The sequence below is a fragment of the Juglans regia genome, chromosome 3, assembly GCF_001411555.2.
Source record: "Juglans regia cultivar Chandler chromosome 3, Walnut 2.0, whole genome shotgun sequence".
NCBI lineage: Eukaryota > Viridiplantae > Streptophyta > Magnoliopsida > Fagales > Juglandaceae > Juglans > Juglans regia.
In genome coordinates this window covers 2,906,176-2,929,586 of record NC_049903.1, presented here as the reverse complement: position 1 = coordinate 2,929,586, position 23,411 = coordinate 2,906,176, and the positions used below count along the sequence as shown (strand labels likewise).

At 34.6% G+C, this 23,411-nt stretch overlaps 2 protein-coding genes and 1 pseudogene across 2 annotated transcripts; all 3 read left to right on the top strand.

Annotated features, from left to right (window-relative positions):
• The first annotated feature begins 149 nt into the window (after positions 1–149).
• Positions 150–2,091, top strand: LOC109020255 (3,9-dihydroxypterocarpan 6A-monooxygenase). The gene is made up of 2 exons (XM_019002673.2): positions 150–1,142; positions 1,314–2,091. The coding sequence occupies exons 1-2, from the start codon at positions 207–209 to the stop codon at positions 1,929–1,931; spliced, it is 1,554 nt and encodes a 517-aa protein (XP_018858218.2). The 5' UTR covers positions 150–206; the 3' UTR covers positions 1,932–2,091.
• Positions 2,092–4,894: 2,803 nt separating this feature from the next.
• On the top strand, positions 4,895–6,837 carry LOC109020251 (3,9-dihydroxypterocarpan 6A-monooxygenase-like). Its single transcript, XM_019002671.1, has 2 exons — positions 4,895–5,830; positions 6,205–6,837. The coding sequence occupies exons 1-2, from the start codon at positions 4,895–4,897 to the stop codon at positions 6,835–6,837; spliced, it is 1,569 nt and encodes a 522-aa protein (XP_018858216.1).
• Positions 6,838–10,942: 4,105 nt separating this feature from the next.
• Positions 10,943–13,349, top strand: LOC109020250 (annotated as a pseudogene).
• The last annotated feature ends 10,062 nt before the right edge of the window (positions 13,350–23,411 follow it).

Below are 23,411 nucleotides of genomic sequence, written 5' to 3'. Positions count from 1 at the left end.
TCTCATTTTTTTTTTTAAAAATGACTATACGGCACTTACGCACTCTATAATTATATGTAACATTACTCTTAACTTATTAATTATTTAAAGCGGAGTCGAAGAAAGATGCATTCAACAGCCTATAAGTTGATGTCTTACGGGGCTCGCCAATTCATTAGAGAAGCGCATAGTTCTCCAATTCATGCAAATAGAAGTACAAAATTAACATGAATTATACTATGGCCACTTGTTCTGGTGATCACATGTTGTACTACCTATCTTTCATTTCTTTCATCACTCTTTTACTCGTGCACTTTTTCATCAAATTATGGTTGAAACCTCCACCGGCCATCCAAAACCCTCCGAGCCCACCGGCACTACCCATCATTGGCCACCTCCACTTGATCAGCTCAGTCTTACCCAAATCCTTCCAAACCCTTGCTCGCAAATACGGCCCCCTAATGCAAATCCGTATGGGGGCCTCAACGTGCGTCGTAGTTTCCGACGCCGTTGTTGCCAAAGAAATCTTCAAAACCCATGATGTTAATTTCTCATCCAGGCCTGAATTCGGATCGTCCGAATACTTCATCTATAGAGGCTCACGATTTGTCATGGCACAGTATGGCGACTACTGGAGGTTCATGAAGAAGCTTTGCATGACTAGGCTTCTTGCCGTTCCACAGATGGATAGCACCATTGATATCCGCGAGGAAGAGACCGAGAAGCTTGTGGAAAGGGTAACAGAGAGTACAAGAGATGGGAATCCATGCGATTTGTCTCGCCAGCTAACGATACTAACAAATAACACGGCATGCAGAATGGCAATGAGCGCGCGATGCTCGGGGAGTTGCAATGAGGCTGAGGAAATACACAAGTTAATAAAGCTGTGTTTGCAGCTGGCAGGGAAGCTTAGCGTTGGGGACATCTTGGGTCCTCTGAAGATGCTTGATTTCTCTGGGAATGGGAAAAAGCTCGTGGCGGCTTTGCAACGGTTTGATGTGCTGGTTGAGAGGATCATGAAGGAACATGAATTAAAGGTGATAGACGGAGGTACTGGAGCCAGAGACCAAAAGAAAGATTTGCTGGATATATTGTTGGAGATATATAGAGACCCAACTGCTGAACTGAAGATATCCAGAAAGGACATCAAATCTTTCTTACTTGTGAGTTTGCATATGTATACGTATTAATTCTAAATATATATATATATATATATATATATGTGTGTGTGTGTGTGTGTGTACACACAAATTATGCTGTATTAAAAAAAAACTTGATTATGCTAAGGTTCCTTTTGACCAAATCTAACTACATGTTTCCATTAATATGCATAGGATCTATTCATGGCTGGCACCGATACGTCATCAGCAGCCATGCAATGGGCCATGGGAGAGCTCCTGAACAATCCAAAGGCATTCAAGAAGCTTAGGGAGGAGATCAATTCCGTGGTGGGGCCCAACAAGCTAGTCAAGGAGTCAGACATGCCAAATCTCCCTTATCTACGAGCAGTCATCAAAGAAACCCTAAGACTTCACCCTTCAGCACCTTTAATCATCAGGGAATGTGCTGAAGATTGCCAGGTTAACGGCTCCATTGTTAAGGCCAAAACTCGGGTGCTCGTCAACGTCTACGCTATCATGCGGGACCCAGTTTCCTGGAAGGATCCCGATGAGTTCATACCGGAGAGATTTTTGGAAAGCTCGGGCGAGAGAATCGGTGAGCACCAGATGGAATTTAAGGGACAGAATTTCCGTTACCTTCCATTTGGTAGCGGAAGGAGAGGATGCCCTGGTGCATCGCTTGCTATGCTGATGATGCACCCCGCGATCGCAGCCTTAGTTCAACGCTTTGATTGGAAACTGAAAGATGGCGAGAAAGTCGATTTAACGCAGGGGCCAGGTTTTGCTGCTGAAATGGCAACGCCACTTGTTTGTTACCCTATTACGCTCTAATAACGTCACTTACGCGCATGCATTAGTTAGCGTGTTTGGATTAATGGAGCTTATTGTGTTTTAATACCTACCAGCTTAGTTCATGGTTTGAGTTTGATATTGCGTCGCGCGTGGTTTTAAAATTTGTGATCATCAATTTAGTATATATGTTTTGCTTGCAGATCGATTAGATCTTGATCTATCTCAATATATAAAGAATATTTTTCACTTTGTCGAGTTACAAGTGATCTACTAATTAGATCCGAATGACATAACCCATGAAACCGATCACAAACTAACCGATGGATATATTATATGCTTCTCAATTGGAATGATTTGTACATATTTAGGATCTATATAAAATTATTTTTTTATATATTTCTTTTAAAAATTTTGGACATATTTAGGATCTATATAAAATTATTTTTTTAATTAGGTTTTTTTTTTTTTTTTAATGGGAGCGTGGAATTTGGACACCCAATCAAGACTATGTCAATATATCTAACATTAATCGTTTGAGAAATAAGAAATTATCCCCTCGGGTGTATTGAACGATCCTAAAGTTATAATCTATTTTGGAATCCAATTAAAAGGATGACGTAGAATAAGGATCATTATCCAATCAAGACTAGTCATATATATATATATATGTATGTATCTACCATGTCATGAATTCAAGTACCGCGGGGCTGGCGTTATGAAATATATATTCAATTAAAGGATGTCGTAGAATAAGGATCATTATCCACTAATTGTGTGAATTCATCATATGGTACGTAATTAATTTATATTAGATTATTTAACTATGGTAGAATAAACTGATAAATTAACCTAGTACGTACAATGCAAGCTGTAATCCACCGAAGAAATCCAGATGCAGTGCCGCATAAGGAGTACTGTGGTTGTCTATTAATGAAAGAAGGAAGGTAGCTAGCTAGCAGCTGGGAGCAGATGGGCCGTACTAATTAATTAGATGTTTAATTATATTCAGTCTTCAAAGCCATGCTGCATCATATATAACATGTCAGAGCTAGAAAATAATCCTCATCATGTGAATATAAAATGTCACAACGAGGAACTTCAACCTAACATCCTCGTCTCATTAATTAAGTATCTTTAACTAACATAAATCAAGTGTTTTTGGATATATATCTATATATATATATTAATTATGAGCCATCTGCAGACATCTATATACAAAAATATTATATAAATAATTGGTGAAATAAAATGGAATATATAGATAATTATATATATTAACGGATATGACAAAATTTTCAACCTCTAACTATAGAGATTAGAGGGTATATATGCATGTGCATGCATCAATCATAACATTTAATATTTATAAATATTAAACCACGATATATGCTAATTATATGGGTTTTCTGATCAATGTTCAATATCTCAACTCTTTTTATTAAGAGGAATAATTGGTTTATAAATATATAGAAAACTGTCAAATTAACTAATTAATTTTATATATTATATTAAATTGTAACTGTTTTTTAGTATAAAATAAAAATTAATATATTATATCTCTTATCAAATTTGTTTATTCTTTGGCACCTCTCTCGAACCATTACCAGCATGACACATGCTGCATGCATGCATGCACGTTTTACTTCAATGCATCAGGAATTCCAACTAGCTAGTGATGAGCTGTCGGGCCAAACAATTGATCAGCTAGCACTCTTCACGGAGAGTGCATGCATGCATGTCCCTCAAAGCTCCTACAGTCACGTCGTGGCAGATATCTTTTACTGATTTTTGTACCCCAATTAAGTTTTTTTGTTGTTGGCTTAATTAATTTGCTAATTATCTGCTTAAGGCATGCAATTACCAATTGATTTGGTACACAAATTAAGTTGCTACGTCCATCACCACCCCGGCCAACTTTATCGATCCGTCATGACATTCCACGCGAAGGTCTAAATTTACTTGCTTAATTATATTATTATATATTAATGTTACCGAGTTTTATTTTTTATTCTTTTTATAGAAGTTATATTTAGTACGTAATACTTGACTTAATAAACATATAATTAATTTCCACCAATTATCGGTGGACTCTCTTTCCAATAATGAAGTTTTACCCGCAACCTTATAATGTCCTAGGGAGTCTTGCAAGTCAATGCTATCCGGTTTTATATATATAATCAAACTCGTGTCCCAAGCATTTACGTGAACAAATTACAAACGATGAATCTTGATAAAAAGACATGAATCGCGCATATAATTAATTAATTAGGTGGTTTCGTATAACATCACATATAATATTACATTAATTAGGAAAATGCTTTTTCAATAAAAAAAAATGATTATTGTATTATTTATTTACTTTATTTATTTTACTTAATGATTAAAGAAATGATTATTTGTGAATTAATATATATTTTTAAAAATATTTAAAGATGTATAAAAAATGGTTGAAAATAAAACAAATAAAAAGCAGATTTACACTATTCGATCGGTCTACTGATCTCTCGGTCCATTTTTTCGGTTACAAAGAGTAATACTAACATGATCTCGTATACATATTTCGAAAATACATCCATCATAATCCAAAAATATAGGTATATGATGAAATTAATGAATATTACTCGTTAATTTGTAGCTTCTATCGAAGGTCCCTAGATCATTAATTTCTTTTAAAATTATTATTGTGATCAGTATAAATAAGCAATAAATATTAATGCATAAACTATTTCGAGATAGACCCTTAAATTTGGATCACAAGATGCAAGGACTCGAGGATATATATATCTTTTCGTGATATATATTTCTATCTCAAGGGGTTGAAATTACGAGTAGGATTACGTGCAATTTGCGTGCGTCATGATATCAATTATATGCATGGTATTTCTCATGCACATGCTATTAATGCCAGTTGTAAGTCATGTCATATGATCAGCTTGCCGGCCTAAGCTCCAGGAAAAAGCAATAGTTAGCTCTTACCATTTGGTGTATCAAAACTCATGATCATGGCCAATCCTAGTCCTGTGCATCCTAATCTCGCGGAATGCGCCTTCCTCTTCTTCATCTGGATTGTCTCAAATCTCGTCGTGCGTTTCTTGATCAAAATTATATGCACCAACTCTAGCGCCAAAACTCGGAACCCACCCAGCCCACGGGCTCTCCCCATAATTGGCCACCTTCACCTACTAAGCTCTAAATTACCCGAGTCACTCCAAAACTTAGCTCGACGCTATGGCCCTCTCATGCAGATACGTATTGGTACTTCAACAACTTTTGTTGTCGCTTCCAGTGCCACTGTTACAAAAGAAATCCTTAAAACCCACGATATCGATTTTGCCTCCAGGTTTGAATTTGGTCCTACGGAGTACAATATCTATAGTGGGGATGGCTTTGTTACATGCCCTAATAACACCTATTGGCTGTTCATGAAAAAGCTGTGCATGACCAAGTTATTCGCAGGCCCTCAGCTAGATCGTTTCAACCATATTCGAGAACAAGAGATTCAGAATCTCTTGAAATCGCTGTTCAAGAGCTCTAGAGAAGGAGAGGCGTGCGATTTAGCTATGGAGTTAACGACCTTAACAAATAATTTGCTGTGCAGAATGGCTTTAAGTAAGAGATGTTCGGAAAATGCCGAGGGAGCTAAGGAAGTCAGGAAGTTGATCGTGGAAATTATGCAGCTTGGAGCAAAATTAGGAGTCAATGAAGCACTCGGTCCTTTGAAGAAATTTGATCTCTTTGGAAATGGGAAAAAGCTTGTGGAGGCAATGTGGCGGTACGATGAGTTATTCGAGCAGATCATAAAGGAATACGAAGACGAAATTGTTGATGGCCATGGGAAAGAAGATCAGGCAGATCTGATGAGCATCGTGCTGGAGATTTACAAAAACACAAACGCAGAGGTGAAGCTAACAAGAAATCAGATCAAGTTTTTCTTCATGGTAAGACGTTCTTAAGTCAAATATTACATTTTATATATACTAACCAAATTAAGTTCTTTTTTTAGTGCTTTTTTTCCCTAAAAGTACATTTGCAGAGGTTTGTTGATATGGGAAAGGTATTGCGTAGACTGGTTGAATTAAGTTTCTAATTGGTTGCTAGCTAGCTAGGTCAACTTAGCCTCCATCGAAACATAATTATATATGTAGTTTACAATGCGATTTAGTCGAGTATAAAGTTTTCTTATATCTTGAAGATTGATTTTTCGAGTAATTTAATCCTTCCATACAAGTTGATACTAACGATTTTAATCTCATCGAGAGAGACTACTACACATTGTTTAAGGATTGATATATAATATCAACCACTGTGGCAGGAAATATTCATGGCAAGCATTGATACTTTAACAGCAGCCATACAATGGGCCATGGCGGAGCTCATCAACCATCCCCAGCCATTCAAGAGGCTCAGAGAGGAGATTAACACGGTTGTCGGGTCCAACAGGCTAGTCAAAGAATCAGACGTCCCAAATCTTCCTTACTTGCAAGCCGTTGTGAAGGAAACCCTAAGACTACATTCTCCAGTACCCCTCATCCATAGAGAATGCACCAAAGATTGCACGATCAATGGATTTCATGTAAGGGCCAAGTCTAAAGTGCTGATTAATGTCTATGCCATCATGAGGGACCCGGAGCAATGGAATGACCCAGATGAGTTTTTGCCTGAGAGATTTTTTATCAACTCGAATGATAAGCTTGGTCAACATGATCACATGGAAATGAAGGGTCAGGATTTTCATTACCTTCCATTCGGGGGTGGAAGGAGGGGATGCATTGGTGGAACACATGCTCTACTGGTAACGCATGTGACACTCGGAGCATTGACCCAATGCTTTGATTGGAAAGTCAAAGGTGGGGAGAAGATTGATATAAACGTGGGGTCGGGATTTTCCGGAGCCGTGCCACTTCCTCTTGTGTGTTATCCAATCGCTCGTTTTGATCCATTTTAGAAAACCATGATCCTTGCTTGAAATGGGGCTTATTATCGGTGAGTTATCATCATGTGTCAGTGACATATATATCTAAAGATTGTACCCTAGTTTTTTTAGCGTGTGTTTGATCTACCGATCGATTAAGGATATTTTAGGCAGTAACAACTTCATGTGGTTTTCTGTAAGTTTAATATAAGCTTGTTCATGTGGTTTTCTGTAAGTTTAATATTTTAGGCCAAGCGTTTGCACTGCATTTCGTATATATCACCGTCTCTCATTCGGTATTTATATAATAAAACATATTACCTTCAATCTTTTTCTTTCATTGTAAATATATTTGTCATGTATGTATATATATATATATATATATATATATATATAGGAGATGATTCTCAGCTTACAAAATAGAAGAAAAAAATTAGACAGTTACAATTTAAATTTAGACAATTTTATATTTGCATGCCATGCGCGCGATGTATAGAACACACAATCTATATCATTTAAATGATAAGATTTTATTTGTAAAATTTAAATTTAATTTTTTTTTCTTTCAAATCAAATAATATCACATAAGCACTAATTTACAAAGTGTGTTTACTACAACATAAATAACTTTTTTGCAACGATCATCCATGTCTCTATGCAGATAATTACAATTGCGATGAAATATTTTCCTTGCAAGATTATCGTTGCAATGGATATGTATTTATTTTTAATTTTTGCAACGGATATATATGTTGCAAAAAGAAAATATATAATCAACGAGTCATCTTTTCGTTGGAAAAAATAATTCCTCAATTAGCAACAATTGGCAATCCTTTATAATAAATAACAAATACATATTGAATAATTCTATTCTAAGACCTTTACACCAAACACCATCTACTTGACATAATTTAATTTGGAATAAATTTTAATATTCAAATTTTACAAATCAAATTATAACATATGAATGATATGTGGTCATGTAGAGGCTTTAGAATAGTATTTCTCATGTGTATTACTAACGGCATATGTTCGTTGCAAATTTTTTTTTTTCTCAATTTGCAACGATTTGCAATCCTGCTATTAAAAGATTAGTACTATTATTATAATGTCCCTACACCGCACAATGCTTATCTGATATAATTTAATTTAAAAGAAAAATTTTAATATTTAAATCTTACTATTTAAATAATAAGAATAATGTATTCTTTCCACCGACTTAAAAATAAAATAAATATTAAATCATTATAAAGTATTACTTATCATTCTCCTTATTACATCACAACGTAAAACGAGATGGAGAACAATATCTTAGTGCTGGCCTTTCCCCCTATAATAAAGCTGTTTCCATAATAAAACTGTCCTTGAAATTAGAATATATCTATTCATAAATTTCGACGCCACGCACCCGTGACATGATTTACTAGTATTAACAAGAAAACATTAGGACAGGTTTGGTAATCAAAACAAAATATAAAATTTTCATCTTATCTCATCTCATCATTATATTTTTTTCAAATTTCTATATAAAATATAATAAATAATTCAACTTTTTCAAATCCCAATACACATTTTTCAAATTCCAAAACAATAATAATATTAAAACATAATATTTTAAACTTCAAAACAAAATACAAAATTCTCATCTCACCCCCCAAACCTGCCCTAAGGAGTTTCCCGGCCTTGGACACCTCACAGTTCCTAAGGGAAGGTAATATGATGGTGATACCTTTACATTTTTTATTTATTTTGTTATTTAGTTATTTTTTTTTCTCTATAAGCTTGAATTAAAAATTTAAAAACATGATATTCTTACATAATCTAAAAATAAAAATAAAAATTCAATCAATCAACATAATCATGTAAATTAATCAAAACTAAATTTAATTCTTAGAGTCAATCTTTATAAAATTTAAGTTATTTTTAATTAGTTTACATGATTACGTTAATTGATTGAATTTGTTTTCTTCTAGATCATGTAAGAAGTCACGTTCTTAAATTTTTAATTCAGATTCAAATTGTAAAAGGAAAAAAAAAAACTCGAATAATAAAATAATATTAAAGAAGGTGTAAGGGTATCATGATTATGAATGGGTTAAGAAAAAAAAGATGAAAAATAATATTTACAATCGTAAAGTGCGCAAGTACTGCGTAATTACTTTAAAAAAAATATGTAAATACAAGATCCATATGAAAAATGAGCTTTGCTATTCATCATCCACACACACTATACACCACACATCATACTTCTTTCTTATTTTTTAATTTTTTTTTGATTTCATTAAACTTATTGAATTATTCTACTAATCGTCCATATACCACATATTTGATAAGAAAAAAAAAATATGATGTGTCTTGTATAATCTAGATGACGAACCCCAACGTAGTAGAATTGTGGGAAAGGATCAGCAGCTGCCTGAGCACACTCTGGAAGTCGTTATGACTGGGCATCAGCCCATTATGGCAGGTTTGGGGGGATACAAAATTCTCATTTGATCTCATCATTACATTTTTTTTAAAATTTTCATATAAAATATAATAAATAATTCAATTTTTTTAAATTTCAATTCACATTTTTTAAATTTCAAGACAATAATAATATTAAAATATAATATTTTAAACTCTCAAATAAAATACAAAATTTTCATCTCACCCCCCAAACCTGCCTTGGTCCAAACATGAAACAACGGCATATTGCATAGCCCTCCAGATGATATAAAGATCATGCCAAAATTTGACGCCTACTCCCTCACCATTTTCTATTTCTTGGAGGGGTCTCGAGTATTGAGATGAGATGCTGGGTTCTTATCTAATTAATTGAGTGTCAAGACCTATATATATATATATAATAAATGTTTCAAGAGAACAAGCTCCAACAAAATAAGTTGAAAAAAATGACATTTACTTATATTATTCTAACATAATATTTGATCATACAATTATTCTAAAATTATTACAACTTATATTTATAAAATACTGCTAAGAATCGACCAACCACACACACGCGGGCGCGTCCTTTTTTTCAAGCTGCTCCGTAGATTATGCCGAATCCATGCAAGCTGCTCCGTAGATTATGCAGAATCCACGCTGGACAGGAGCAGGTAGGAACGAATTACATACAGGGTAGTGCTACAGCCCCGCTGGGGGCTCCCGCTGGGGCTGTAGTATTATTTAATATATAGTTTATTTAAATAATTTTTATATAGATTTTTTAATATTTTAAAATATTTTAAAAAAATAAAATAAAATAAAAATATTATTAAGAAAATATATTTTTAATTTAAAAGTAAAAAATATATATTAAAAAATACTTTCTTAATCACGAAATAAAATAAAAAATTATAAAAAAATTACTTCATGATTAAGAAAATATTTTTTAATAATATTATGATTTTTTTAAAAAATATTTAAAATAGTCATATTACAGCCCCCGTTGGGGGCTCCCGTTGAGCTTAACATGTACTTTTTTATGTGTAATTTTTTAATTTATTTTTTATATAGATTTTTTTTACACTTATAAATATTTTTAAAAAATAAAATAAATTTAAAATATCATTAAAAAACACTTCCTTAATCAGAAAGTAAAAAAAAAAATCATTAAAAAACACTTCCTTAATCAGAAAGTAAAAAAAAAATCATTAAAAAACACTTCCTTAATCAGAAAGTAAAAAAAATCATTAAAAAACAATTCCTTAATCAGAAAGTAAAAAATAAATCATTAAAAAACACTTCTTTAATCAGAAAGTAAAAAAAAAAACACTTCCTTAACCAGAAAGTAAAATACAAATCATTAAATATTAATTTTTATTGTACTTCATAATTAAGAAAATATTTTTAAATAATATTATAATTTTTATTTTATTTTTTAAAATATTTAAAATTATTAAAAATATCTATATAAAAATAAATTTAAAAAATATATATAAAAAAATGCTACAGGCCCCAGCGGGAGCCCCCAGCGGGGCGTGTAGCATTTTCCTTACATACATGATGTCGCAAATTAAAATATTCAAACGATAGCTAGCTAGCTATTATACATACCTGTTAAAAGCTCCATCTGTTTACACGGCCTGCTAAAACCCACAAAGAGTATTGATCTACTTGTTTCTAATTCCATTTACTAAATTAAGCAGAAATCGATGGCCACTGCTGTTGATTTCACCAACTACTGCTACCTCTTCTTTTTCTGGATAATTGCTACTCTTGTATGGAGTTCTTTCGTGAGAAAATTCGCCAACTTTCGCTCCAATATTCGGCACCCACCAAGCCCACCTGCTCTACCCTTCATCGGCCACCTTTATCTACTGAGTTCCAAACTACCAAAATCCTTTGAAACTCTAGCCAAGCGATATGGCCCTCTGATGCAAATAAGGATCGGAGACACTAATTTCCTTGTTGGTTCGGACGCGTCCCTAGCTAAAGAAATATTGAAGACCCATGATGTTGATTTCGCCTCTAAGTACCGATTTGGCGGCGGACAGAACTTAATATACAAAGATCTTAGTTTTATAAACTGTCCTTATGGCACCTACTGGCGGTTTATGAAGAAGCTTTGCCTGACAAAGTTGTTTGCAGGCCGACAGATCGATCGTTTCATCCATATCAGAGAGCAGGAGACGTTGAAGCTCTTGAAATCGCTCATAAATAGTGCTTGCAACGGAGAAGCGAGCGATTTGAGAACGGAGCTGTCGACCTTGGCGAACAATATGATTTGCAGAATGGCCATGGGAAAGAAATGGTCGAAAAATCATAACCTACCTACGGAGATTCAGAACTTGGTTAGAGCCATAATAGAGAGTGGTGCCAAGTTAGGTTTTATCGGAGCTTTTGGCCCATTAAGTAGATTTGACATCTCTGGATATGGGAAGAAGCTTAGAGACGCACTTTGGGCTTTTGATAGGGTTTTGGAGCAGATCATGAAGGACTACGAAACAATGGAGATGAAGGATGGTACTGGAGAAGGCGAGAAAGATGTGATGGACATATTGCTGGAGACGTATAGAGACCCAAATGCAGAGCTGAAGCTGACGAAAGAACAGATCAGATTTTTCTTCTTAGTAAGTAATTATTAAATACTAAGCGTACAGCAATATTAATTAGTCATATATAACGGTACGCTTAATTATGGTCCAATATCATAAACCACATCGATCGATCTTTTGCAATTATATATATGATGAGTTAGTCTCAGCTTCAACGAGCTAGATTTGTTGAATTAGCTTCTAATACCTCTAGATGATCACTTCATCACAAGTACTTATCCAAAGTTACCATAAAAACAATAATACACGAGTCATACAATATAGATAATTGTTTATTTATTAGATATACATTATATTCTAACGTTTTAGATTGATCATGATTATATAATACATCAAGTAATGATCATCAAATTAATTGTGTTTCTATATATATATATATATATATATATATATATATACTCGGTCTAATTAATTAGCTTTTTTAGTACTTTTATATTGAGTAATGCTACATGTAGTCGTGGAGTGCGCAAATGCCATGTAGTTGTGGAGTGCACAAATGCCGTGCAATCACTTTGGAAAAGAGTACTGGGTCTACTATTAAAAAATTAATTTTTTTATGTGGATCTCGTATTTATTAACTTTTTTCAAAGTGACTATACGTCACTTGCGCATTGATCACGACTGCAATTATAATTTTCCTTTGTATTGGTATCTAAGAGAGATCACTTGTCACTTATCTATCAAATTTGTGAAAACTTTTGCTCGTGTTAATTAAGTGTCCAATCATTAATAATCACTTTAGCAATAAGGATTTAATTTTTTCAATGATATTTTGTGTATTGCAATTATTTTCTCAGTTTGTGGTGCTGATCAATTCCAAGAAGGCATAGACGTTGCATGCTGTAACTAATCTTTTATGAATACATGATCTAACAGGAACTATTTTTGTCGGGCGTTGACACTACATCAGCAGTTGTTCAATGGGCCATGGCAGAGCTCATCAACCATCCATAAGTGTTCAAGAAGCTTAGGCTTGAGATTGAATCCGTTGTGGGATCCAGCAGGCTAGTCAAAGAATCAGACATTCCAAACCTCCCCTACCTCCAAGCAGTCATTAAGGAAACCCTGAGAATACACCCTCCTGGAGCGTTACTTCGAAGACAATGCAATCAAGATTGCAAGCTCGGTGGATATGATGTAAAGAAGGGAACCAAGATCTTGATCAATGCCTATACAATCATGAGGGACCCAAAAACCTGGCACGAATCGGACAAGTTCTTACCGGAGAAGTTCTTAATGAATCTCGCCGATAATTTTGAGCTGGCAAACAAGGGCCAGGATTTTAATTTCCTACCATTTGGTGGTGGAAGAAGAGCATGCATCGGTCAGCCTCACGCGTCAATAGTGCTGCATGCAACAATTGGATCCCTGATCCAATGTTTTGACTGGAAACTTCAAGATGCAGAGATGGTTGATATAAAAGTGGTGACGGGATATGCAGGAGCAGTGGCACCCTCTCTTATGTGTTATCCCATCACACATTTTGATCCATTTAAGGGATAAATTATATTCCTTGGATGGATTGAAAGCTTTGTGTATTTTGGTCTAATATTTGATGCAATTAAATTGATCATGAAGTGTCCATGTAAAATAATGCTCTTCAAGTATCCTGGCTGGCCTGTAAAATAAGTGGTTCCTAGCTGGCACATTCAATTATGAGCGTGTTGGTAATTAATTATAAGAGTACTTCGACTTCAATATATATAAATATTGCAGACATATGTAACTTGCTGCTGAAGTTATATATTGATCGATCTAATGTTGTTGCTGGAGACTCATGAAATGCTGGAAGTACTTCATGTTGTGAATTGTTGTGCAAAACGCATACACTAACGATGTCAAATAAAGTGAAAGCAATCACAATCAAGCACCCGACGCATAATATACAAGGTTCGACAAATTGCCTACGTCTACAGAGCTACAGAAATCTTATTAACAGATGAGATTATAAGCACTCAATCTTAACTCACACTCTCTAGGACTTGATAATTGTTCTCTCTCAAAATAGGCTGAAAAGTCATAGAAAACAAGTCAAATATGACAAATATGTAGCGAACGGAGCTGGAAACCCTAATCTGGAAAAATTTGCCCTCTTTGTTCGAGTGTCGAGCGCACATGGAGCAAACAACATTGTCTCGAGTGGGCTGTTGAGCGGGGGTCAAGCGAACACTAGGGTTTGTGTCTTGCTCGAGCTCACTGTCGCACGAGACTCGAACAAACTCTCGGGTTGAGTTTCACTCGAACTCACTATCGAGCGCATGTCGAGCGCACATCAAGCAAACACTCTATTTCTCGATTTTCAATTCTAAAATTAGTTTCCACATGCATTCCAACACTACAGGTGTTATATGTTCGTAATATTGTGGTTGAGTCGAGTTGATCTATTAATGTTGTAATGCAGTTGGCCGGAGTACTTATATAGACTGTAATATTGCTCATCATATAATTATACCATTGTCGATCGATTTGTATATAGTTTTTAATATTAATAATGTTGTTACAATTTGCAAAGGACTTCAAATTCTAATAAATTGGGAGAGAGAGAGAGAGAGAGAGAGAGAGAGAGAGAGAGAGAGAGAGAGAGAGAGATCATTAGCATCGATCCATATATTATGTAGTAGGGAATGAGATTAATATGACTATTGAGGATTCAATTATCTCTTCTATATAACTTGCTCCTTAATTGATTACCCTAGTTCAAGTTGAATATTCATGAGGGAAAGGATTGCTGATCAGGCTGCATATATCAACAACATGGGGCATGGGGTAGGACTTTGGATTACTTTTATTAATAAGATAGCCTAAATAGATCAAAGCAATTTATTTTCAACAGTTGGGACACATTGCTAATAAGCATGGGATGAATGATACAAATAATAAAATATAGGGTTAAAAATTTAAAATCCGATCGAAAAAATTAGAAATTACTACGAATAAGAAGATTGTGATAATTAAGATTAGGGCTGTACAGAAACTGACGGGACCGACAGTCGCCGACGTGGACCAGTTGCCGCAGTCCAAAACCTGTAGAAATCGGTAAAGAATTGGTTGGCCGGTAGTATAAATTTAATGAAACCGATGCCAGCTAGTTCGGTCCAAGTTTGAAGCAAACTCAAACTGCCGAACCGGCCGATAATATATATTATATATATGTATATATATCTCTTATGTCAAACGGCGATGTTTCAATCACTTTAACTTAAGTGACTGAAACAACGTCTTTCTACACCTACTGTTTACAAAATAAATTTAAATAAAATGAATATGTTTGGTTTAATACACCTAACGACGTCGTTTGATTTTAAGGTTTAAGACCCTCGCGTCCCTTCTCCCCTCCCTTCTCATTCTTCTTCACCCTCGCTTCATTTGACTTTAGGGTTCTCAAACTCTCTCTCACGCACAGTCGTTGCCGCTGCGAGTCTCTCTGCTCTCACACGTTGTAGCCTTTCCCTCCAACAATCGACGACATCCATCTCGCCCTCTCTTTCACAAAGCGTAGCTGTCCTCCGTTAGGTGTTTAACCTCTCCTCCCTCCCTTTCCCTCTCCTCTGTCACTCATCTCGCCATCCATGGAGAAATCTGGGACTTCAAGTAGTTTATTGTGTTGAGTTAATGGTTTTGTAACTTTGTTTTGTGGATTTGTTGGTGTTTGGTGAATCGGTGATGGAAAAATCGAGCTTATCCATTTTTTATGTTTGGTGATGAAAAATCGATTCTCCAAACTGTTGAACCGATCGGTATCTACAGCTAGATTCCAGCCAGTTCTCTTTCGATCTCTATCAGTCGGTTTTGGTCGATAATATCTCATTTTCTCCTTGCCGATGTGGTTTCGATTTTGGACCAAAACCGCACCGATACCTTTGATTTTCAGCCCTAATTAAGATATTGCATGCATGAGCTGATGATAAGCATCAGCTTGTAATTATATATATTTGATGTTCATTCAACACTCTGCATGGACCACTGCGAATGGCTTCTGGCTTCGTCTCACCTATCGAGATCATTATCATCTCATCAATATATAAGCTGGCCAGGCAACAATCTAAAATATCATTTTACGCGTAGAAATTCTACATCATGAGCTACGAAAAGTCCAAAAGCTTTTACACGAATTGTACTTTTTTAAAGCCGAATAGATGTTAGCTAGGTTAGATGTCCATTATTCTTTTTTTTTTTTTTCCTTAATTTTCGTCAGACATCTCTTGGTTTGAAAACATTAATATACCTTATCTATCGTGATTTCAAAAAATTATAATAAACTAGTATAATAATTAGAAGAAGTTCAAAACCAAGAGAAAAACTATATCTATAAAGAGAATTATATATAAAAACAAAATTATAAATTTCCGACTTGATCATGTGATATCATGTCACATTTATTTTACATAAAAGAACTTATAACACGACATATATCATTATCATATTGTATATACCATTTGATCATCATGATCGTCGTTCACTCTTTTAAGTTTTTTTTTTTTTTTTTTAGTTTTTTAGACCTATCATTTTCTCCAAAACAATGTATATTATAATCACTAATAGCTGTACTATTGCTTGCTGTGATTATATATATATATATATATATATATATATATATATTAATGATCGTGTTATTATTATATATGTTGAAGTGTATTGCACGCGCACGTCAAGTTGACATGATGATCAGTCATAATGCATGATGATTATTACATGCAAAGTTATTCGTGAATAATGCAATTTGTTTTTCATGGATTGTCAATGTTAACGTGGTGTCATTGTCTACCCTAAGCAACATAAAAGTCGACAAATTAAGTCCGAAACGTTTCACATCCATGAGAGAGAGATATATATATATATATATATATAATAGAGAGATAATATATATTACATATATATATTAATTTATAACCTTACGTTATCCATGCATGCCATGTAATTCAACTTACAGCAAGCGCCTAATTAATAATTGTGAATCTAGCGAGAGTTAGGTTGCGATTTGAATGTTGAGTTAAATTGAGAAAGTTAAGTTTTTCATAAATAATAATGAGTTGAAATTGTGAAGTGAGTTTTATAGGGTCCACCTAATATGAGTTTAGATGTATTTGGATGTTAAGCTGAGGTTAGATGTATTTATAGAAAGTTGAAAAAATATTGTGAGTCTCGCGTGTAAAAATGTGTTGAGTTGAAAAAGGTTGTGGGTCTCACGTGTAAAGAGGTATTGAGTTGAATAATATTTAATGATTTGAAAGTAGTGTGTTTGGATGTTGGGTTAGACTTAAATTTGAACTCAATTAAGATGAAATTAGCTGCTTTCATGTTTCAAACGTAGCAATTACTTGATTCAATGAACAGATCATGGTCCTATTAATTAACTCAAGAGTTGATTATCCAATAATATTTAATCTCCGTCAAACAATATCTCTGCGCCAGTTACGACTGGCATCATCCAAACAAGGTCTCGATTTAGTAGCTAATTAATTAATTGGTTTAGAATTTGATTTTATTTTCCCTTTATAGGCACGTACGTAGCTAGAATAGTACTGGGTTTAGTAAACAAATTACGATTAATCGAACCGATCAATTAATCGTGATCACCATCTCATTCTAATAATCAAGTTAGACCCGCGTTTGCGTGTCATTTAGAATTTATCAAGTAAATACTAGCTAGCATGCAATATTATTATTTTTTTCTAGCTACAAAACTATATATATATATATATATCCCAAATAACAATTAATTAATAAGGTAGGGCTAGCGTTGCAGAATCGCGAATCAGGATAATTTAAGTATGAGAAAAGCTTTGGGCCAGATGGATTTAAAAGATGTTTTCACACCAACCAATGGTAATGTGCCATGTAGGCACTCCAGGAAAACACATGTTGAACCCGCATCCACCCGATACCACTCTTTTCCTCCCAATCTTTCTCCCTCCCCCACCCCATCATCTGCATGTTAGCTTTCTCCCTAATAAAGCGTAGCTCATCCTCTCCATCATCCCCTTCCTCGTCATCAGAATAGTCATCATCTCCTTCAGAAGAGCTGAAAGCAGGAAATTTCTGCTGATTTTTCAAGTCTTCAAGACCCTTTATCAACTTTTGATTTTTGACTTTGTCGTTATTATCATCTTTGATGCAGGCGTTTTTCTGTTTTTGGTTTTGGTTGGTTTTCTGAAACCATAGTTTGGCATGTTTACAAGCTTTTACTAGTTTTTTTTTTTTTTTATCAATGACGCAACATCTACGCTACCTGAAACTGTGACTCTCTGCTGCACTGCATCTATGTTTACTTGGTACACGCCTATAACAACAGGGGAAAGAAAGAAGAGACTATAAAGCACAAAATTAAATTTTAGAACTGATGGCACAGTTTATTTCGTGTTGTTTGTTTTTAAAAAGGGCCCACAAAATGATATTAAATTTCATTCATTTCTGGGCAACCAAACTAGAACTGTACACAGAAGGAAAATATATGTGCATTGAGAAAGCAATGCAATACACACTGAGTAAACATTAAGAGGAAGACAAGTACATGTAATAAAAAACTGAGAAGATGAAAGCAAAACAGCACCCTCAATTCTCTGAAGGAGTTTCTTCACTTTCTGCTTACACCCATCACTGTGTATGTTCACTTTGAGAACACACGTTTATAAATGAAAATGAAAGGAACAAAGTGAATAATAAAAACAAGAAGAAGATTCTCAAGGAAAAGACGACCAAATCCTGTAAGCGAATTGAGTTGTTGTCAAGATGGTGTTTTTTTTTTGTTTTTTTGTTTTATTATTATTATTATTATTATTATTTGCATTGTTAGTATTTGCTGCAGTTCTGTCTGTCTGTTCTTCAGTTGTTTCAGAACTAACTACCATATGGGGATGCTTGGTGTGGGCCACAGTAGTTCTAGTAAATAAATAAAGAGAATGATTAGTGTTTCGAGTTTCTTTGATCGATCCATTTACAGAAGAATGGATATTGGTCAATGGGTATAATCGGGTGGAGAGAAAGAGGGTTTTTATAGAAATGAGAAGCTTGCGTGCAAATGATGGGGGGTGGGGAGAGAGAGAGATTCAGAGTAAAATAGGTGGATCGGGTGGTTCAACATGTATTTTCCTAGAGTGCTTACGTGGTACATTACTATTGATTAGTGCGAAAATCTCTTTTAATGGTACCAATATATAGCTGGTATATATGCATGGCAACATCAACTTAATTGGTACCAATATATATTATATAAATATTTTGATTGTTAATAGCATGTAATTATATTATCCCTAAAGTAGTATCTCGAGACCGCTAATTCAAATGGCAAGTACTAGATTTACTATAGAAATTATTGGCTAATCAGGTTTATAATATTCCCATCGCATAACTAACTGGGGCAATATATATTAGGGTTTAGCTATATATATGTGTGTGTGTGCAGCTAGAACGCTCAATTCTCCGGCCGTGTTAAAAGAGAAAAATTAAAAAATTCCAAGACATGATTATATATAACATTTCAATTACAAGTTTTTTTTTTGATAAACAGATTTCCATTCATTCAAAATAAATGTCCTTACAAAATATAGCTCTTATCAAGCCAAACTGCTTGAGATACAAAAGGACGCCCATCCCACCACATTTCAATATTATTAACCCCCCAAGCATGCCTTGCCAACCAAAAGATGAGCAGTCGAATTGCCCAACTTGTTAACATGACATCTTGGAAACTAGATGTCATTCTTCTAATATCTTGAATTAAAAAAGCAAAATTGGTGAAATAAAAAGAGCCATCATTCAATGCATTAACAAGAACCAAGCAATCAGTTTCCAATAGCAATTTTGGCATCCCACTACAAGAAAACATCTTATTTTTTACCAGTTATTTCTTGCGAAAAATAGTCTGTTTTCATTACAAATAGTCATTATCGTCATAAATAATTCGTCACAAATACTTATTTTTTTGTAGTGCCTCCTCCATTGAGCACACAGTTGCAATCCTCTTAATAGAGCTGTAGCTTCAATGAATTCTGAAGAAACAACTTCCCTTTCCTTTCCTGCATGCCACAACCACATTCCCTTGAGCATTTATGAGTGTAACGCCAATACCAGCTTTCTGTTGATCAAAGAAAATTGCTCCATCTGCATTCATCTTTAAATAATCACCTGGAAGAGGGGCCCAATAGACCACTTTCTTAATATCCTTACTACATGCATAAAAAACCTGCATTTGTTTATACTCGAGTTGCAAAGGCAAAGCATAAAGATCACATATTTAGTATCATGAGAAATATTCTCATAAATAAGCTGATTCCTTCTATACGGTACCATAATCCCCAAATAATAGAGATAAAATTAGCTAAAGCTTCCTCGGATCCCCTCTCCCTTGCAATAACTGCCAACTCCCAAAAACACAACCTAGATTCCATATTTTCCATCATTGGTAAGTATTGTAATCAAGAATTAGCCACATCAGAACAATAAAATAAAGCATGAGCAGGATCGTCATTGGCCCTACTGCAAGACACACAAGTATCATCAACACAACCTTTTTCTTTTTCAAATTCTGATAAGTTGGTAGATCATCTAGGCATGCTTTCCAAGCAACAATCTTCAATTTCTTTGGAATCTTTAATTGCCAAAGACACTTATAGAAAGATTTAACTGATCTCTCCCTCAAACTCTCCCCCACATTCTGCCCATCTAATTATAAAAACAGCTTATATGCACTTTTAACAGAATAAATACCACTTTTTTCTGGAACCCAAAACAAAGCATCTTTTGCATTTAAAGACACATTCAGCTTCAAAATCTGATTCATAATCCTTGGATTAAAGAGAGCTCTCAACACTTATACATTCCACCAACCTGTATCAACATCAATCAAATCTTGAACTTTAAGATTCTCATCATACCCTTGAGCGAACACTTGGACTTCTTCTGCACTAACTTCTGGAATCCAGGGATCCATAAAAACTCTTACACCACCCCCATTTCCCACACGCCATTTACACCCTATCTTCAAATTCTTTAAAGCCTTGAAAATCCCTTACCAAATATAAGTAGAGTTTTTGCCCATTATTGTTGCCTCAAACAAAAAGTTTTTTGAAAAATATCTGGGTTTATACATTCTAAATAGAAAAGACTCATCATTATTCAGAAGCCTCCATCCCTATTTAGCTAGAAGGGCCAGGTTAAAGATTCTAAGGGTAGGTTTGGGACCTCAAACAAAACACAAAATTCTTATCTCATCTCATCTCATCATTACACCTTTTTCAAATCTCCATATAAAATATAATAAACAATTCAATCTTTTAAAATCCCAATAGACCTTTTTAAAATCCCAAAACAATAATAATATTAAAACTTAATATTTTAACCTTCAAAACAAAACACAAAATTCTCATCTCACCCCCCAAACCTACCCGACTTTTAAAATTCATTTCACCTCTAAATTTAGAATCATAAAACCTTTCCCAGCTAACTCCATGTATCTTCCTCCCCTGAGGTTGATTCCCCCATCAAAAATGAGCTATTATCATTTCTAAGGAAACATGAAACAACTCATAATATATATAGGAGACATAGCTACAACTTTAAGAAGTTAAAAGTACGTACCAATTATTAATTACCAACTATATACGACTACGTATATGTACAGTTTCTACTACTCGTCATATATATATCTATATCTATATATATATATATATGCAGGGCTCATTTTTCCACCCTATAAATTAATGCTAGCTAGTTGGAAGTGTCATGCCCGCCTCGATCGCAATATCCCTAAACCAGATAATAAAGCAATTTCTTCCTATTTTCTCCATCAAGACACATGGCCAGTTCTACTCCTATCGCGAATCTTTGGGAGTACTCCTTCCTGTTTTTTATCTGGATTGTTTCAGTTCTCGTGGTGCGTTTCTTGATCAAAACATGCACCAGCTCCCGCGCCACAGTTCGTTGCCCACCAAGCCCACTAGCTGATCTACCGATTATTGGCCACCTTCATCTACGTACTAAGCTCTAAATTACCCCGCGCAGTCATTCCAAAACTTAGCTCGACGCTATGGCCCCCTCATGCAGCTACGTATTGGTGCAACAACTATTGTTATGGCTTCCAGTGCCACTGTTGAAAAAGAAATCTTGAGAACCCATGATGGTGATTTTGCGTCCAGGTTTGAATTTGGTCCTGTCGAGTATAACATATATAGTGGTATTGGTTTTATTACTGGCCCTTATGACACCTATTGGCGTTTCATGAAAAAGCTATGCATCATCAACCTATTCGCAGGCCCACAGCTCGCTCGTTTCAGCCGTATTCGAGAGCTAGAGATTGAAAAAACTATTTCTTGTAGTTTGACATTTGGGCAAGCTACTATTTTCAAAAATTAAGTTTTCTTTGTCATGGAATCCTCATTACCATTTTGAAACACCAAAATATCTTGGTCTCTAGTTTTCTTCTCTACACGAATACGTGTGATTAAGATCTCCAAGAATGTCTCCTTTTGTTTATGGCGTATCGACTTTTGAAACTCCCTCCGCGATAGATTTTCCATCTATCATTTGATATCGAAAGAAGCAACTTGCCACATATTTATTTGCTCCGACTTCTTCCGTATCATATTTATTCTGTAAAACTTTCCAAATTTGCTTTGCAGATGTGTAAGTAGTATTGTAATAATTATAAAATTAATTAGCAAGACAATTTAAAATATAACATTCACCGTTATACTCATCTTTGGTATATTCCTCAATTTTTTTTTTGTGAACTTTCATTTGTGCTTCAGTCATATTCTCGGTAGTGATTTTGCTAGGATTCTTTGCAATGAGAATATAGGAAACGTTGAGAAGGCTTAGATAGAAGAGCACATGGCACTTCCATCTCTTGGAATGAGCTCCTTCGAAACGGAAGAGCTTGTTGAGAGCTCCAATGATTTCCGTTGATTTTTCAGTTGTAGGCTCCATGTTGAATTCTCCTTAAAATTGTTGGTGAAATACACAATAATATAATAAAAATTACAATGAAATTAATATTCAAACGAAACCAGTTTGGATTGAGATATGGAAATCTCGCTCTTTTTAAGGAGATTTAATCCCTATGCGGTGTACAAAGTCTCAAATTAACCGGTGCAATAGAACTTATTTTGACTTGACTCCTCTAGGATACAACAACCCAACTGATCGTTGTATAACTCAAGGCTATTTTGCACAAGTGGTTGAGTCCAAAACTCCACTCAAAAGAACACCTCTCTTTTATCTGGAAATACTCTCAAAAATATATACTCACTAAACTTATTTTTCTTATTCCACTTTCTCTAAAGTATATTGCTCAATAGTCCCGTACAAAGAACTAAATAATATAAATATATATAAGACTAAGAAAGGACCCTGCAGGATGTACAAAGACATAAACGAGAAAAGAATAACCATCAAAATAAATGGCCAACGTTAACAAGTTAAAAAAGCCAACGTCTACAACTTAAAAACCATCTTTAACAACCCTTCAAAGCCCAACGTTCTTCCGAAAGAAATAAACGGCAACTGAACAATAAATAAATTACAACCTTCAGAACGTTAAAGAAATTAACCTTACAACGTCTAAGGCAT